Source organism: Seriola aureovittata, chromosome 18 (genome assembly GCF_021018895.1).
Source record: "Seriola aureovittata isolate HTS-2021-v1 ecotype China chromosome 18, ASM2101889v1, whole genome shotgun sequence".
NCBI lineage: Eukaryota > Metazoa > Chordata > Actinopteri > Carangiformes > Carangidae > Seriola > Seriola aureovittata.
The window spans coordinates 11173352-11189652 of NC_079381.1; the positions used below are offsets into that span (position 1 = coordinate 11173352).

General features: G+C 39.9%; 1 protein-coding gene across 2 annotated transcripts in view; it reads left to right on the forward strand.

Moving 5' to 3' along the window:
* The first annotated feature begins 318 nt into the window (after positions 1 to 318).
* Positions 319 to 16301, forward strand: part of exd3 (exonuclease 3'-5' domain containing 3) — a 39568-nt gene continuing 23585 nt past the window's right edge. Inside the window, exons 1-19 of one of the 2 annotated variants that reach the window (XM_056404055.1) lie at positions 319 to 357; positions 1831 to 1890; positions 4993 to 5057; positions 5950 to 6111; positions 6778 to 6963; positions 7090 to 7143; positions 7261 to 7400; positions 7490 to 7596; positions 7682 to 7755; positions 8477 to 8515; positions 8642 to 8808; positions 9442 to 9595; positions 9749 to 9947; positions 10065 to 10174; positions 11031 to 11214; positions 11384 to 11556; positions 12281 to 12499; positions 12662 to 12715; positions 12837 to 12968. In XM_056404055.1, the coding sequence (XP_056260030.1) occupies positions 1863 to 1890; positions 4993 to 5057; positions 5950 to 6111; positions 6778 to 6963; positions 7090 to 7143; positions 7261 to 7400; positions 7490 to 7596; positions 7682 to 7755; positions 8477 to 8515; positions 8642 to 8808; positions 9442 to 9595; positions 9749 to 9947; positions 10065 to 10174; positions 11031 to 11214; positions 11384 to 11556; positions 12281 to 12499; positions 12662 to 12715; positions 12837 to 12968 (2247 nt within the window). In that variant the 5' untranslated portion in view covers positions 319 to 357; positions 1831 to 1862. Of the gene's footprint in view, positions 358 to 427; positions 533 to 1830; positions 1891 to 4992; positions 5058 to 5949; positions 6112 to 6777; positions 6964 to 7089; positions 7144 to 7260; positions 7401 to 7489; positions 7597 to 7681; positions 7756 to 8476; positions 8516 to 8641; positions 8809 to 9441; positions 9596 to 9748; positions 9948 to 10064; positions 10175 to 11030; positions 11215 to 11383; positions 11557 to 12280; positions 12500 to 12661; positions 12716 to 12836; positions 12969 to 16301 lie in introns of those variants that run through there. The other variant, XM_056404054.1, reaches the window with a different exon arrangement.

Sequence of the window (16301 nt, forward strand, 5' to 3'; positions counted from 1 at the left end):
GCATGTTTTTTTATGTTGGTATATTATGGTTATACATGGTAATGGTTACACATACAGAAAATATTTTGATATATATTTAAAGACGTGTCTCTCAAAAGCAAAAGGAGTCACTATGTCATGGAAGCTCATGGAAGCTCATGAAGTATTAAGTAGTAAAAACCAGTAGGGGGCGGTCGTGTACTTTGAACTTGCATAACCCTCTCTGAAAAACAAACAGCAGATCAAGAATTACATTGGGTGATTTTGCCCTACTTGTGGAATTACAGGCAGCTTTATCTGCAACGTGTGTCGTTTACCGCTCCCGATAAACTCAATCAAACTCCACTGCCTGGTAGCTAGAGCTATGCCATGGTTCAGGTATTATGATCTGTAAATTATGGTGATTTGTGTACGAGGGCAAGCGCTGCCTGAGAGGTTAAACAGAGGGCAAATTTGGCCGTTGACAGATAGGTCTACTCAATCACACAAACTAACCTGGAGTAACTAGCTAGACACTAGTGCACCTGAGAATAGTGGAAGAAAGTAGCGTACGGTGAGTCTTTTTGTATCGATAATATATCGTTACAGTAGTGAAATTAAACATTAGTCGCTTGTTGACACACTAAATAATAAAGTCGACTGTGTATTGGAGAGCAACATGACAACCTAGCATTGAGGTCTGTGAGCTAGCTTAAAATGAGTTACGATAGCTATTGTTAGCAAGTATGCTGGCAACACGACAGACACTGTTGTGTCGTTTCGTCGGCTCTTACAGCAGAAAGACTGAAGCAGCTACGACATTAATACACCCTCAGGTGTCGTGAGAATGCGCTTTACCTGACGGGGCCAGACAAGCTAAAGTTTGCTAACATGAAGCACTGAGGAAGTAGGGTGTCTTTTTCTTACCACTAGGTGGGGATACAAGATAATACAAAAAGACTGAAGGTGCCGTATCTCTTTTCTCTTTCTCCTCCATTCCCTGGAGAAGTGCAGTTACCCGGACAGTGCTGACTGCCAAAGCCCGCCTATAGAGCCTACAGACATTCAGACAGGGAGAAACAACCAGACTTCAGGCCTAAAAAAACATCCTCAGCCTGAAATTTAGTCTCATTGCCAGCTGGCATCTTGCCCTTTCTCAGGCTGCTGTTCCCACAGGTTTCTGTGTTCGTGTGTATATATATGAAGGAATGATGTTATCAGCAAAACTGGTTCATAATCATTAGGTGCTGAACATTTTCCTCGATGTTGTTTTAATCTGCTGTAGCTATACATTATGTTTTCTTACTTTTGATTAGATTTTTAATTTAAGTTTGGTTTTGGTACAGTGACATACTTCAGAAGACAACAAAATTACTGCCCAACATAACTCTGAACAAATATAGGGTGTCTTGAACTTTAGCGTTAGCTTAGTGTAATGGCTTTAGTGTATTACTGTATTTAGTGAATATTAACATGTTTTAATGAAACATGTTTTTTATTTTAAATGATAATAATAATAATTATAGTAGTTTATTTGTATATCACTTTTCATCAGCACTTAAATAACACATCATCGTAAACTGAATGTCTTTGGGGTATGGACTATTGGCCAAACAAAACATGACTTTTTAAGATGACAGCTGGGCTCTGAGGAGTTGCAATGGGAATCTATTTCACTATTTTTTGATAAAAAAAATTGGAGAAAAAATCATCACATTAATCGATAATAAAGATAATTGTTAGTAGCAGCTCTACATATTTTTCAAAGAAAAGTATCTCTACTTTTTGGTCGTAACAGTAATACACTTGAGTGATTGTGTTGGAGACCTCCTGTTTACAGCACTGTGTTATTCTGTGTGCCTTCTCCTACAGAGTGACAGCAACACACCATCCTGTGGACAGAAATGAACCGTACTGCTCCGGAGGCAACGGGTCTGTGTCACAGTTTTTCTACACACATCTCCGTTTGTATAGACAAAGTATATATGAGGGTTAATTCAAATGTGATTGTGGGTATACAGACTCTAAGGTGTAGTTGAATAATATCTGAAGTGAAATGTACATTAACTCTAGTGTAACATAGCTTTTATACAGTGGTTGTTAGGCATGTGTGTTCACATACATTTTATGTAAATTATTCTAACATCTAGAGAAAAGCAGTTGAGCAGAAAACATAAATACCTTAATTCTGAATATCACAGGAGTTAACAGTAGTGTAGTAGTTGTTTAAGTAAAACAACACTACAGGCATGTCAGACTAGTTTGATTGAGTCATTGCCAGCAGATAGTTGTGCTGAAACTGCTACCTGACTATATTAAATCATCCTTCCTTTGGACTGTTTACATCTTCATTTCATATATTTAATTTCTTATGAAAATAATCTCAGGTCTTTTGATAGAAGAAATTTTAAATACATCTTATAGATAACTGTGTCACCTATGTATAGTTACTAACTGACTCATCTGATTTGTAGAGATTTCCAGATTTATTTACATGTTTGTGAACACAAGGACCTCAAGGGGTTAATAATGATATCAGCATCATCATCCTTTTTTTCGCTGAAGAGCCTGTAGGTATGTGTCAGTCCACACTGGCAGAGAAACCAAGCTGTAGTGGGTCAGTTCTGGAGAGGTAATTAACATGCAAACACTGCTTTAATAAGAATCAAATTCTGCAAGTGCTGGTATTCTCCTCATTTTCAAGATTCTGTAATGGCACCTGTTGAAAGCATTTTCTGGCACCTACAACAAAATACAAAAGAAGAGAAGCACTTGTAGAGGAATGTTGTGGCATCCTTCCAGTGGAGTTGAGCCACTTGCACAACCTCTGCCAAGTCACACTGAAGCTGTTCTGGTGGCTGTAGTGACACCAAATGCCCCATTTAGACACTTGATCTTTGTGTTTCCTTTGTTTTGGCAGCTGCCTGGCAACAGGCTGTCAGACCTGCCTCTCTGTCTAATTTTACTGAAATTGAAGTGTGACTTTTATTATTTTTTAAAGAGTGGGAGACAAGGATGGTGTCAGATTACTTTAAAATCCACTTAGGGAAGATGTAGTATTTTCTCATATTTCAAATTCTCTTGTGTCAAAAAATAAAAAGAACCTCTCACCTTCCCAGAGGTGAATGAGTGCATGTACTGTATGTGTGTCCATGTAATTGTATGCAGTGATGGGGTTATTATGTTGTAATGAATGGGGAGCCTCCAGTTCTGTCATTCACCCACCATCCAAGACTATAAAGGAAAACTACTTGCTCCACATTCCTCTCCTCTCTGCTACTTCTCTGTCCTCTCCTCATACAAACAGTGAGGGTGAAGTGAAGTGGGTTGTGCTGTTTGTGTTTGTGTGAGTCCCTGTGCACGTACGCATGTTCCTCAGTGGGATGAATGGGCTGGAGTGGGATTTATAACAGCAGAGAACCAGAGAGAACAGCAAATGAAACTTTGCCATTCACATTTCAGTGGGCTATAGAAGTCTCTTTGCACATTAGTCCATTTACTACAAATCCAGTCTACGCTGTTGTTGACCATTTTTCATAACATGCTGTAATGTTCCTGTCAGAGGTGTAGCATCATGATGAGATACTGAAGAGAAACTTGTGAGTGACATTAATGTAAAGTATACATGATTAGTACTAAATGGGCCAGAACGTGAGATTATTATTTTCTTTGCTGTGCTGTTTTAAAATGAGAAACAAAGACCAGAGAAACTTAAAGTGAAGGAAGGGAAACTCAGAAACAAATGTTTAATAATGAACATGAAAGTGAGACAAAATTAGAGGTAATCCTATAAGAGTGGAAGTGTAGTTTTAAATGGGACTTAAGGTGACTTTGCTGAGAAAATTCGTGCAGTGGTGAGAAATATAGGGGGTACACAAGGGAGATAAATATAAGAAAATATTCTCAGGCAGGTAAAGTATATGTGTAAGAGGCAACATGAAGAAGATAAAAAGTGTCAAGCCCGTAGAGAGATGGTAAAGAAAGAGGCCAACGTAGAGAGAGGGAGAGGCCTTTTGGTCTGCTTTCCCAGGCTATGCATCAGGAAGACTGTATTTTTTACACCATGACCACCGCATAGCCCTTTCCTGGGGAAATCCGAGACAAAATCGAGAGAGGCTGCTGCAGGGAGGGAGAGGAGAACAGGAAAACTAGCCCTGGGAAGGAGGGAGGGAGGTAGGGGGGCAGGTACAGCGGAGCCCACACAGCATGAGCGACAGAGAAAGAAGCTGAAGCTTTTGGGAAGGCTCAGTGGAACACATGCACAGGCAGATAGACACAAAACGTGAAACACACATGCACATCTCTTGTTTCCAGCCCCTTTTACCCACTGTAGCCTTCCAAAAAATTTGCCCTGGGAGTCTTCTCTTGAGTATTTTGGCTGTAGATTCAGATGGAATGCAGAGCTAATGCCGGGTTCCTCTACTATCCAACCAGCCTCAGCTGTTAATCCGATGTTACGGCTGCTCTGTTGTGCCTGTTAAAGAAATAATATTTGACATTATGGCTACTCAGTTATGCCTGTTTTTAACAAACAATATTTCCAGTACATCACATTAACAGGACCAGATCTTAAGAACAAGGGCAAATCAAAGTGGCTTTCAGAATTGTTATTATGACCTGTACCAAACTTATACTTACACAGCAAGGTAAAAGCTATTACAACCAGGAAACAGTGTTTGGAGGAATTGATAAACAATATTAATTGTGCTAATGAGACAAAGTAAATGTCATTGTAGGCTTGAGTGGAAATGTAAATTGTAGAAAAATTAAGTTGCTTCTAATTATAGGACCCATTTAGTACATAGCCTAAAATTTTTTTAATGAATCTCAGTTCCCAAGCTCTAGAGGTTTTACATCTTGCATACAGTATGTTTGATTTTCTGATATCAAAATTCTTTAGTTTTTGAGTCTTCAGGATCTTAAAATACTAGAGGCCAATAGGTTTTATTCCTTGACAGGTTGACAGAGGTGAAAGGTCAGATTGAAACCCCACCTCATCTATGCGTGTGTGTGTGTGTGTGTGTGATCCCCCAGGTCTCGACCCTGCCGTGCTGAGAGACCAACTCTTCGAGCCATGGAACCGGAAAGATCTGCAGACGGTGAGAGTCACTTTCACAGCATGTGTCAGTTCCATACATGCAATATTGAGTGTGTGTGTTTACAAAGGTACAGAGATGGAGTCTTTGTGTCTCTTACAAGACACACTTGCACAGTTAGGAACGAGAGAGAGAGAGAGAGAGAGAGTCGCCTGGTTATGGACATGTTTAAATGAAGCTTTCCAGTGTGTGACTGCGTGTGTGTGTTAATGAGGAAACCAGAGTGTCTGTCAGTAGGAAGGAAGGAATTTGCGTTGCACTGAATGAACTTGAGATCTGTGTGAGGAGGATATTGAGTGGATGACATCTGTTTTGCAAATTAAGACGCAGCCCAAGGCATTCTCACACAGATATTATTTTCTCATGTAGGAAGTTTTCTAATGCCAGAGTTTTCATTCTTAATCTGAGACCCTAAATGTGTCACAAGCGCGTGTGTCTGCGGGGCCCAGAGAGGGAAGTTAGCCGTTCCTCTTTGCATGCTAATTGTCTCATGGCTCACCCGCAGATGATGATTGAGAAAAAAAGTGGAACGTATAATATCTACAGCTGGGTCTTCCTTGAATAACCTGCTCTAACATTACTATTTACACTGAAAAACAAATGTTTTTTATAAATTTCAAAAGGGGTCACTCTAACTCGCTCTCAGTGTTTCAAACTACATATGTGTTTTGGCCCCAAATGTAGAGAGATTTCTTCAGATTCCGTTTAACACGATCAATAGTCATAGATTGTTGTATTTTTCAGTAAACACTGTGTGGCTGTAATATGAATGATGCATATACAGTAGGGTTCAGATTTGAAGAGCTGTAATGTTTTATACAATCAGCTTTTCCTCTCTAAAAGTCTTACCACTCTCTCTCTCTCTCTCTCTCTCTCTCTCTCTATCCCCACACAGCTACATTTGCTAGCCCTCCAGGGATTTTCAAAGCTGTCTGAGCCTCTGGAGGCCTTACTGACAATCCTGGAGAGCTGTCCAGGCAAACAGAAGAGTCGGAGCCACACCCTCAGCTATCACATCCTTATGGAATTCCAGACATGGATGAAGGACCATTCTGAGGTAGCTGATATTCATTATAGTAATGTACTACAGAGTCACAGTTCCAGCAGTTTTAGACACTTCTGGGCAGTTCTGCACTTGTACTGTTTAGTGCACATGCGGATGTGCACCATTTCTAGGCAAAAAAGTATTTATTTTCACCTGTGCAACCTGCAGAGGGTTACAGGTTACGGAAAAGATACCTCTTACAGGTATCTCTTCTTGATAAGTAGCTTGAAGAGCGTGTTAAATTTTTATGTGTGTTGAAATAATAATTACTTTCATATGTAAAATTTACACTGCCACGTTTGTAAACCTGCTTAAGATGTGCATTGTACATGTATGCTGTATATCCGGATATTTAAACCATAAAGTTGTGTTGACTGTAGCCATTAATGTGACTTCACTGAATTCAGACTTGAGCCAACATCCTGCCACCTTCATGGCCACACATCTATTACCACTATTACCACAGCACCACGATTCGTTCCAGTGGTTACAGTGTTGTCTCATGAGTGACTTATTTTGGAAAATCTGTATCAGCAACAATTATTGCTTTATGTTCCAGGCTTTTCTCTTATGCTGTCCTTCATGTTTTCCATCTCTATATAAAGCAAGATTCCTTTTTTTTTTTTAGATAATATTTGTAAGTTTTTTGGTTCCTCATTGTTTTTGTCCTTCCACCAGGTGATCCTGAGTTCAGTCTCAGAGCGGCAAGCACTGGAGCTCCAGCGTCGTGCCCTGAGTTTACTAACAGATACCCAGCCCAGCTTTGTAGAGAGCCTCATTAACATCTACCACCTTAACTCCATGGACCCAGCAATACTCCGACTGCACATTGTGAAGTTGCAGGCCCTCAACTGCTACAAAGAGGTGATTTTTTTTGATAATTTTTTAATGGCAGAAAGATTTCAGATGAAAATGTAAAAAGTAAAATTAATACTGATACACAAGATTTATTTTCTATAGCAATGCTGAATTTCTCTCTGTTTCTCACAGGCAGCGGTGCTCTGCATCAAGTTTAAGTTACAGAAGGAACTGAATATGGAGGAGGTGAGATGAATATTTTCAGCTGATACTTTAGATGTGTTAGATGTGAAATTCTCAAACAGTTCTTTTTTAAAACGGTAAACACGTTTCCAAACTGTGCTCTTTCACTTTCTTCTGCAGATCTGCGTACCGCTAATCTTGCAGGATAAACTATCATTGGCAGAATCCTACGTCACAGGCCACAATCATCTCGAACAACGACTCGTCACGTTGCTAGACTCCTGGTGCCATCCCAGCTTCAGTGTAGAAGAGATAAGCAAGTATGGAGCGTGTGTGAATGTATGAGAACCTGTACTGTACATGTAAGCACGAGTGAGCTGCTGTAAAAATCTATGTTGTGTTACCACAGGCGGTTTCCTCGCCTCTCTCTGTCCAAACACTGCATGAGTCAGATCCAGCCCAAAATGCTCATCAAACACATCTTTCGACTTGTGGAGAAATTCAATATTGAACAAGGTGTGTTACAAGGCACATGCAGTTTTTTATGTATTTTGTGTCTGTCTCAGGCAGAAATGATTGTGATCTCCTATTCTTGACACAGGACTGTGTCCCAATGCTCTTCACAAGAGGAGACTGAACTCTTTACGTTTCCTCATGTACAAGAGGTTTGTGGAGGTAAAGGATACAGCACACTTTCAAATTTCATTAAACATAATAATATATACCAGGGATATAAGCAGGCTACTCATTAGTGTCTTGTATTTTTAGTATGGTAATCGTTTTGAGATGGAAAACACACATCCTTTTGTGTTTAGTGTCCAAAATACACACTTTTCACACTTTCTTTATGACATGTATTTTTTGTTGTTGAATGTATTGTTCATAGTCGTGTGTAATATTTTGTTGCTTAAGACCATCGTCAACATTGATTAAATTCATGAACTCCTCCTTTTTCTATCAGGTTTCTTCACTGATTTGTTGGCAGTCTCACCTCTTTTCCAAGACCATATTGAGCATTTATTTCAGTTTTGCTTCATTCAGTTGAAAGAAAATGCGCAAATTACAGTTTTTCTTTTAATACTACACTACATATACACTATATTGTTGCCCTTTTGATTTTATTTCAAGTTTTTACTTTTGATTGTAAGAAAATTGTCAGATGTGTCTGCAAACAACAAATTAGATGTTTGAATTAATATCAGCCTCTGATCTTTGGAGGAGTTTCCTGGATATTAAAAACTGTAGGTGAAAGAGGCTGAGCAAGTATCAATATAGTCTATTTTGAATTCAGCAAATCTTAGTCAGATTACCCAGATAGAAACTTTACTCAGAAACAATTAAATACTGATTTTGTATTCTTTTTTTCTATCAGTATTTCATTCTATTTTTCTTTTAGAAAAGCATGACAGAGGATAACTGGAGTGACCATGTTCAGGTAAGTTGTGCTTATAGATGTGTATAGATATGATGTGTAGATAAATTGTACTTTATATATAGTCGCAATAAGATATGCAGGATGTTTTGTTTTTTTTAATTGCATGTGTCTATTATTTATATATAGTATGTAGTGGCAGATGATCTTGAGCTGCAGATCAACTTGGTGGAGATGTTGGTGAAGTACTGTGGTCTCCAGAAAGCCTCTCAGTGGTCACTGAGATACAACATCCCCAGATATCGACTGCCCTGCGGAGTATGGGAAACGCAGCAGAGTCTACCACCTGATCTGCAGTAAGTTGACCCAAATATGCATAAACGTATCCTATTACACAACTTGTGGTATGTACAGGCTGTATTTATTCATATAAAGCGGAATAGTTGGAGCCTTGAATTTTTATCCCAGAAGTGCAACGTGGAGCTGAAGTGTTGTTCACCACATCCCCTTTCTCACACTGCAAGTCTATTGTTAAATTACTGATTTACATCTCTTAGCTGCTCAAAGCTGCTTAACAACGTATCTTATTGACAAACATCTTGAGCCATATTTTATGTTTGACTATTTTCATTGATTGTGTGGACTGAAATATTAGACTCAATTTGGGTTAAAGCTTTTACCAGAGTTTGAAACTTCTAGTGGTACATTTTTGTGACATGTAAAAGATGCCACATATCCCATATTTCATTGAGACACCATGCTAATTCATAAGATCTAATGCAGTGTGGTGTGTGAGTTGTTGAGTAATGTTTAATTTTAATTTGTTGCTGTTTTTATTTGTTTCTGTTGATTCCTTTCTGTCTCTCTAATGAAACTATCTATCCACTCTCATTGTACATTCACTGATGTTTGTGTTGTCCTTTTTTTCCTCCCTTGTCTCCTTTTAACGTGCACACTCACAATAACACAAATGTCTCGCCTCTGCTCAGACAGATATGTCTGAGTGATTCAGCACAAACTGAGGACTGGACGCCATCTCAGTTTCATTGTCAGAAGTTCTACCAGGTGCCACTCACCAAAGACAAGGTTCACTTTGTGGACACGGCAGAAGCTCTCCAGAGATGTCAACACATTGTGCTGAAGGTACAGAGAAGTAAATGCCAGCAAAAAAGAAAATAGTTGCCCCCTTTGTGTCATTTTGCAACCATTAGTGAAAATCTGTTAATTAATTCGTTTTTTCTTTTAAAAATCAATTTTTTGTAGCTGACTTATCGTCTCCTGTTTATCCTTTCCTAGGAAGGTGGTATAGTAGGAGTTGACATGGAGTGGCAGCCTACATTTGGCTGCATCTCAACTCAGCAAGTAGCCCTGATACAGCTTGCAGTTTTTGACCAGGTTTTCTTATTGGACCTCTGTGCAAATGGATTCTGTCAACACCCAGATACTATAAGTTTCATCAGGAGCTTGTTCTCTGAAAGAAATGTCCTTAAACTGGGTAAGCAACAGTCCTGATATCATAGCCTTGTTGTATTTAAGACTTTTTTTTTTTTTTTTTTTTTTTTTTTTTAACATATTTCTGTCCCTCACATTTCCCCTTTTTATTTCAATTTAGGTTACGGTATGACAGGAGATCTCAAGTCTCTCTTGGCCACCTGGCACCAGTTTTTAGAGGAGCCACTGAAGATGGAGGGGGTACTTGATCTTCTTAGTATACACCAAAAGGTAACATTATCTTGTCAATCACATAACTAAAAGGCTTCTAAATTAAATTGAGCGCTGTTTTTCCTTAATTTGAACAGGTATATTTTTTGGTTCTGATTTAATAAACTTAAAAAAAGAAGCAAACGTCATGTTTGACAATAACCTTATATTTCTCGAACGCTTATAACACATTACAACATTCAACATATACATATACATGCTTGCAAGTGTATTGTAGTTGTAACCCCAGAATGGGTAAGGCTAAACTATTCTGATTTTCTGAGCAAGTTAGTTCTTTGGTACTTACGGCGGCCAAGAACGGAGCAGGCTTAGTCTGGCTTAGCTCGGCAAGCATCACTGTTTGTTGACTACTGTGTCCCATGCAACCAGGGATACTGTACTAGAGGTTGTAACAGATTTGCTGTGTTTATAGTGAACACAGTTCTTGGCTATATTTGGAAGATAGCCCGGGTACATACTGCTGCTGTGTCCCAGTAATTTGCCTGAGATATATGTAGCTGAAGTCACAGTCTCTGAGGGGTACAGGAATGTGGAAATGACAACATGGTCCAGTAACTGATGAGGTTTCTTCACCATCTGCTGGAGCAGGCAGCATGTTGCAGGATGTGAGGAATGCAAGGCATATTTTGTAAAATCACAAGGAATATCCGGTTAAAACAGGATGTTGTTGCAAGCCATAAGAAGGAAGAGACTAATTAAAATACATTGCCTGGATCCTTGCATTGTCACAAATTCTAGATAATTTAGAATTCATAAACTTGCTTGGATTACATCCATGGCAACAGGTTTTTAGAGAAGAAATATTCAACATTGGGCCATTTCCTTTTGAGTTTAATGTCTGTGATGCTTTATATAGATCCAGAGTAGTAAGATCAACAGGACTCAAAATGGTCCTAAAGAGGTGATGGTTGGAGAGGACTCTGCAGAGAAAGGCCTCAGTCTACTGGTACAACAGGTCATAGGAAAGCCCCTGGACAAGACGGAACAGATGTCCAACTGGGAGAAACGTCCACTGCGCATCAGCCAAATTAGATATGCAGGTAAGCTATTATGCATGCAGAGACACACAATGACAGGGAGCCAGATGGTCGCTGTTCTTTTCACTATAGAATATCAAAGATTATTTTGTTATCCCCTGACGAACTGCAAACCAATAAATCCCCCCACCTTCCTCTCTTTTTCCCTCTCTTGTTTTTAACCTTCTTCTAGTGGCAGATGCCTACTGTTTGCTGGATGTGTACTCTGTCCTCTCCAGCAACCCAGCATCCTTTGGGCTGCCAGCTGACCTGCGCAGCATCTCTTCAAGCCAATCAGAGAAGAGTGGAGACAAGAAGCAGAAGGAGAAACAGGCCAAGCAGAAGAAACAGGCCCTTGGCAAAGATGTAAGGGGTCAATTCCCATTTTTTTCATAGCAGTTTAAGTTATTGACGGAGTTTACTTATTTTTATGAGGTTGCCATGAACATGAAGATATGAAGATAGCTAATTGAAAGTCACAAGGAAGATAAAAAGATAATATGTAGCTCAGGAAAAACTTACTTTCTTCCTCTCTAGTTTTTCTGGATAGATGTCAGACACACATGTTTTTGGAGACAGATGAGCTAAGATCAGGAAAGGAACTTTCACTAATGAGATATGTAGAAGCCAGGATCCATTTACGACTTAACCTGTTCTTGACATTTTGACTCTGAATAAGTGTATCGTGGTTTAAGCTCATTAGAGACATTTCTGTTCAAACATGTTCCTTTCAGGAGTTTGTTTTGAATTTTAGTCCTTGTCACAGACTGCAATTGTGAACTATAAAGAACTTTTTTCATTTTAAAGAACTATTGCGCTAATATATTTACCATTTCTTAAGCATGCAATAACCTTGAGTCTTGTGAATGAATGCCGAAAACTCCCAACTGAAGAACCTGGGTTTGAGCATCCAACCTGCAGGGAGGGACAATATGTGTTTGACCAAGACCTGAGCAGTCCCTATGAGCTCCAGGGGTGCGGTTGTATAGCTCACCCTGTGCTTTGACCTCCCTGCACTGTGGTGAATGTGAAAAGAAAATCCCCCTGTGGGGATCAGTTAAGTATCACATTATTGTCTCTGTCCATTTAGGAATTTCAGGGGGCTCAAAGGGTCAGTCCCCCTCGCTCTGACACAGAGAAAGACCTCCTGTGTGGCAAGAAGCACTCAGAAGATTCCCCCCCTCTGCCCCCCCAGCAGTTGCGGGTGGTGTGCGACAATATGCTTCAAGGACTCGGGAGGTACCTGCGCTGTTTAGGAGTTGACGTGGTCATGTTGGAGAACACTGATGATCACAGAGTAGCTGCAAAGGTGAGTTAGTAGTCTGGACTGAGAACATACAGAGACAATAAATTCATACAGAAAGAAGATTAAGTCAAACAAAAATACTAAATGTTGTAAATGACCAATAGTATCAGTACCGCATTTACTAAATGTGTTATTTTATATTGATGTATATTTGTTGTGTGTCAGTTAGCACAAGCCGACGGCCGTGTCATACTCACATGTGGACAACCATTCCAAAGTGTAAGTAGTAACTAATGTGAAGTCAGGAACAAATCTTGTGTGATCAAACTCATGATGCATTTTGCCTGTGTTCCTTGTTTGCTAGAATACATATGTTGCCTCTGCCTTCCCATATTTCTAGTTGCGTTCCCAGGTGGGTGAGGGTCGCTGTCTGTCCCTAGACTGTTCTGAAAAGGCCAGAGACCAGGCTGTTCAAGTCCTCAAACACTTCAACGTCCAGCCCACTCCCAGTGATATATTCAGCCGCTGCCAGGTAGGAAAGTTCAAGCTGGTTCTGAATGTCTTCATAAAATTAACCTTGTGTAATATAGGATATAATATAATGATATAGGATTACCTGAGGTCTGCATATTTCTTCTAACTAAAATAATGTCAAAGATTATTATTACTTGCACATGGGAAAATGTGAGTGGAGCACAGTGAGGACAGAGAAAGATGAAGTCCACCATCCAAAGACTAAGTGTTGATTGAGACTGAAAACAGCCCAGCTTTAAAACAACGTAAGGCCTGCGTTGGAGGTGGGCATGTTGTTTCAGGTACCAGTGAGACACTGAAATACAATCCAGGAAGTCCAGGTTTGAGCAACAGAATTTGAGGGCGTATCATTTGCCAAAGCACTTCACAACAGTTTGTAATACTGTCAGACAGGATTTTATGTCTTGGAAGTAATCAGAGCAGCAATTATGCGTTGCTTGGATGTATGTGATTGGCCAACACAGCACTTGCCAGATGATGTTGCATTGTGTTGCAGCAGAAGTTGTCTTTTTTTTTTTTTGCCAGATAACTGTTTATACATAGTTACTTTTTGCTAGAGCACTCTGTGTCAGCACCACCGCTGCACCATCAACTGGCCTCATTCAAATGAATGAAGAGCCTATGCTTTTTCATGCAGGGATAAATTCAGTCTGAACACACCCTAAGACAGAACAGTCAGATAACATAAGGAGGAGGAGGATGATAATAATCATTCCAACATATTACATTTATGGTTTAGGCGTTTAGCTGATGCTTACATAGACAAAAACTTTCAGTGAGAAAGAGGAAAAAGCTTGAGGTCCTAAATCAGTGAGAAGTAGAAGCAAAACAAATACCCATGTGATATTTCTGTGGTTATGAAGCACTGCTGAACTGCTTAATTTCATGAATTGTGAGAACTTATCTTGTGGTGGATGTGGTGTATTGTGTAATCCTGAATGAAAGAGGAAGAAATTAATGTATGATAAAAGGAAATGGAGAAAAGAGCTTTAAAATACCCTCTATTGTACTTGTTTGTTTGGAGTGTTGTAAGTTGGGGCAGAAGACAAAGGTGAGGGCCTTGACATGATGAACTCTGGCTACAAAAAGTGGCTCTTCTCACGTGGAATGTGACCTCTTTTGGGGAAGAAGCTGAAGCTAGTTCAGAAGGTGAAGCTACACAAACTTGATATAGTTTGGCTAACCTCTACATGCTGTGGAACCTGTATAAGGCCTGGGGCCTCCTTTTCCAGTGTTGCCTAGGGGGAGAGAATGCCTGTTTTCACCTATATTGGACTATGTCTTGGGGTCTCATTCACAAGTGAAGTTAAGATGGAGTGAAAGATTGGCAGGCAGATTGGTATGGCACTGGCAGTAATGTTGGTGTTGTATCTGCAATCTCCTTTTTTTTTTCAGTTTTTTATCACCACAACAATCCAGCACAAGTGCCAAGCCAAAATGGGCTCACAATAACTGACAGGATGAGGAGCTCGGACATTCGGAAAGAGCTGCTGAATCTGTATGTTGAAGGTAGCCGGTTATGGCAGTTTGGTTGTCTAATCAGCAGACCTCCTGGTTTCCTCCCTGTGGAGGTATTCTGGGCATGTCCAACTGGCAGGAGGCCGTGGGGCAGACCCCAGAGATGCTGGAGGGATTGCATATCCCATCTGGCCTGGGAGTGCCTCAGGACCTCCAGGAGGAGCTGGAGGATGTGGCTGGAAAGAGGGATGTCTGGGTTATGTTGCTTAGTTTTCTGCCACCACTAAATGGATCTGTGCAAGTGTTGAAATGGAGGGGATAGATGGATGAATGAGAAAAGAACTCTTTGGAAAAAAGTTAAAACCTGGAAGAGAACGGAAACTGGATACAGTTTAATTTATAAGTTTCCTAAAAAGCCTTTCGTTATCATGTTCTTCTTTCTTCAATCAAAGGAACAGTGATTCGTATGAATGTACAGCATTATTGTAATTCTTATTTGTTCAAGTTTGTAAAGACTGGAAAAGATGTTTGTTAGTTGCTATCGAATGTTGGATTTATGGTACCTGACCTGTAGAGATCTCCCTGGGTGGCTGTTTAGGGAAACCTGTGTGTGCTGTGTTTGTGTTTGTGTTTGTGTGTGGTGGCAGTGGTGGTCACTGAGAGGGGTATCTGTAGCACAGTTTCTAAACTTGGGTGTTCTGGTATGTTCCTAGTAGGGGTCCCTAAATGTGTCGAGATACACCACTGGGTGCATTTGTGTCAGGCACAATATGTTTAAAACCTGGACCACCTTGATGCTACCTCCTGTCTTGATGATATGATGATGCCACAAACACACACAAACCAAAGAAATTTGCCTGAAACAATCAGTGGCCATATGGTCACCTACCCACCTTCCTTCCCAGTTTATTGGTTACTCCTGACGCCACTTCAAGGGGAAGTTGCTTTGATATACTATCACCAGAGGAAGGCCAAATGTGACCTCTAAAATCATAATAGTAGCATCTCAGCCTCAGATCTTTCCCATATTTCAGGCAGTAGACCTGAGAAAACCTTTATCTTCGGATGTGAGTAATTTGTTTACAACCTCAACCAGGGCATGACCATCTGCTTTAAACAGGATGAATGGAAATGACAAGTAACTGAAAAGGCCCTGCCTTTGCCTTTTTAATTATTCCTTGATCATTTTCTGAAATCAAATATTTTAAACATTATTATCCAAAAGTGTAATTTCTAAAATTTACGACCAAAAATAAATTGAGTATATTCAAATACTTTACCTTAAGGATACAGGTTATAAAATACAATGTGCAGTTCATATGAAAATTTAGTTGATTACTGTTTGAATAGTAGTTTATAGTTTCTAATTTATACTAATGTATTTCACTAAAAGATTACTAGTTAATTCCAAATTAAGCTGGACATGATTTCTGTGTATAGGTGTGACTGAGTGAATGAGTGAGAGAGAGTTTCACCCTGGGGGCTGCTCCACAGGCCACCCAGGCGAAGTTAACCCCTTTGTTAACTGATTGTAGAGCTCTGTCATAAGCCAAGGATGGGTTAGTTTCTCCCCTTTGTCTTTCCCTCATGCTCTTATACAACTGATGAATGTCATAAGGGAAGAAAAGTAAAAAAGACAGGGGAGAGGAGATTAACCACAGACTTGTGTACATGTTTTTAAAGACTGTGCAGGGAAAGGGTTAATGTGTGTCTCTGTATCAATAGGCCACACAGAGATTTTAGAGGCATAGGAATGTGTGTCCACCATGGAGACCCCATCAGTGAAGGGGAGATGTAGGAGGGCTATGCATACTGCATACAGTTTATAAGTGGCTTAAAAAAGGAAAAAAAACACAGCATGACTTTTTTATGA